General features: G+C 35.9%; 1 protein-coding gene across 1 annotated transcript in view; it reads right to left on the bottom strand.

Annotated features, from left to right (window-relative positions):
• The window catches only part of LOC107584827 (unconventional myosin-X-like), a 64,987-nt gene that overhangs the window by 17,089 nt on the left and 46,364 nt on the right, over positions 1–1,534 (bottom strand). The window contains exons 6-9 of the mRNA XM_016271593.1: positions 881–894; positions 577–661; positions 354–460; positions 112–241 (exon numbers count right to left, since the gene is read on the bottom strand). Coding sequence (XP_016127079.1) covers positions 112–241; positions 354–460; positions 577–661; positions 881–894 — 336 coding nt within the window. The remainder of the gene's footprint in view (positions 1–111; positions 242–353; positions 461–576; positions 662–880; positions 895–1,534) is intronic.

The following is a 1,534-nucleotide window of genomic DNA, read 5'->3' as shown; positions in this document are numbered from 1 at the left end:
GTACTTAATTTTTGGAATCTGATTACATAATCCAGATTACATGCACTGCATAAACAGCACTGCATATTAGTGAAGTCTGTCTTTTAGAAAGAGAGGAACGACATCTCTCACCCTGTTGGGTGGTGATCTGAGCACCCCCTGCTGTCATGAACTCCACATTGCCAAGCTGCAGAACTCCAGACAGCAGTTTAAACATATCTCTGATCTCTTCCTCTGTGAACTCCATGTCCTTCAGAGCCTCCTGCAGACGAAAAGAGAAAGAGAGAATGAATCATCATGCTGCACTTAGATTTTTGTCCACCTCAAGAATGTTTATTATCAGATCAACAAAACTCTATTCAAATAGTTTGTACCATGACATCATCAAAAAGCTGCTTGTCATCAAGACTGCGGTCCTTCACACATCCTGACTGACTCAGGTAGTGAAATAACTCAGGGGAGTCTTCCAGAAAATATGTCTCTAAAAAGAGATGGACATATCTAATCATTCAGTGTATTTAGGTTGATGATGGTACATCTGCATTTGTGAACGTGTTTAAATGCATGTGTGTTTATGTGGATTGTGTATTCATTCACCCTTTTGGCTTTTGCTTGCCCCGGCCAGCAAAGCATAAAAGATATGGTAGTTTCTCTCCCCTGGATTCTGCCTTACCACTCGATTCTGGAACACAGATCAGATCACAGATGCTGAGTGGGCGAGAATCTCACTTTGGCAGACACTCTTTCTCTGCAAAATGGCGGAGTGATTCTGACTTTCACAAGATATCCAGTGCCATATCGTATTAACAGAACAATGGCTTGTTTTATACTGTGAGCAGCTGATCACAGAAGACTGATTTCTGGTTGTTAGGTTTGAGTCAGCAGCAGAAGGAAGGTTTACCTTTTCAAGCAAATCTGAAGGGTCAAATGTTAAGGAAAATGCAGACAGTTGAAACAGCAGCTTGCAGTACACTGTACCGTGAATATGTTTAAGCATGAGGAAAAACAAATCCTGGTTACCAAGTTACCCATTCATTTCAAAGAAAAAATAAGAAAACCTGTGTTAACAAACTGACTGGCAATTTTCAATACCTGCCAAAACTTGAAATGGTTGATGTGCACTCTATTTCAGTGAAAATAAATGAGTAACTATTGTAACTAGGATTTTCTGACACTTAACTGCATGTTATTTGCAATTAAATGAAAATGTCTTATAATTTAAAATTATATTAATGCAATTAGTTGAACTTAGAGTGATTTTTTGACCTACCAATGTAAGACTAAATACACATTTGTAATTATCAATTTGCAAATTAGTACATTTTAATTATATTAACTTTAAATGTAATATTAAATACAGGTAAAATTTTGAATTTGTGCACAAAGTGCACTTTTAAAAGTGTACATAAATGTGTTAAGAAACAGTCATGAAGGTATATTCTTCTTCAAGTATACACAAGTGGCCTTTTATTTGACTAATATTATATTATATTATCTACAAGTTTTTTTAAAATATACTTTTAAGATTAAAAGTACACTGCAAGTGCACATTCAA

The sequence above is a fragment of the Sinocyclocheilus grahami genome, unplaced genomic scaffold (assembly GCF_001515645.1).
Source record: "Sinocyclocheilus grahami isolate Dianchi unplaced genomic scaffold, SAMN03320097.WGS_v1.1 scaffold63.1, whole genome shotgun sequence".
In the NCBI taxonomy this organism is placed as follows: domain Eukaryota; kingdom Metazoa; phylum Chordata; class Actinopteri; order Cypriniformes; family Cyprinidae; genus Sinocyclocheilus; species Sinocyclocheilus grahami.
Note: the sequence above shows the minus strand (reverse complement) of the source record. Positions and strands in the feature narration are given on the sequence as shown.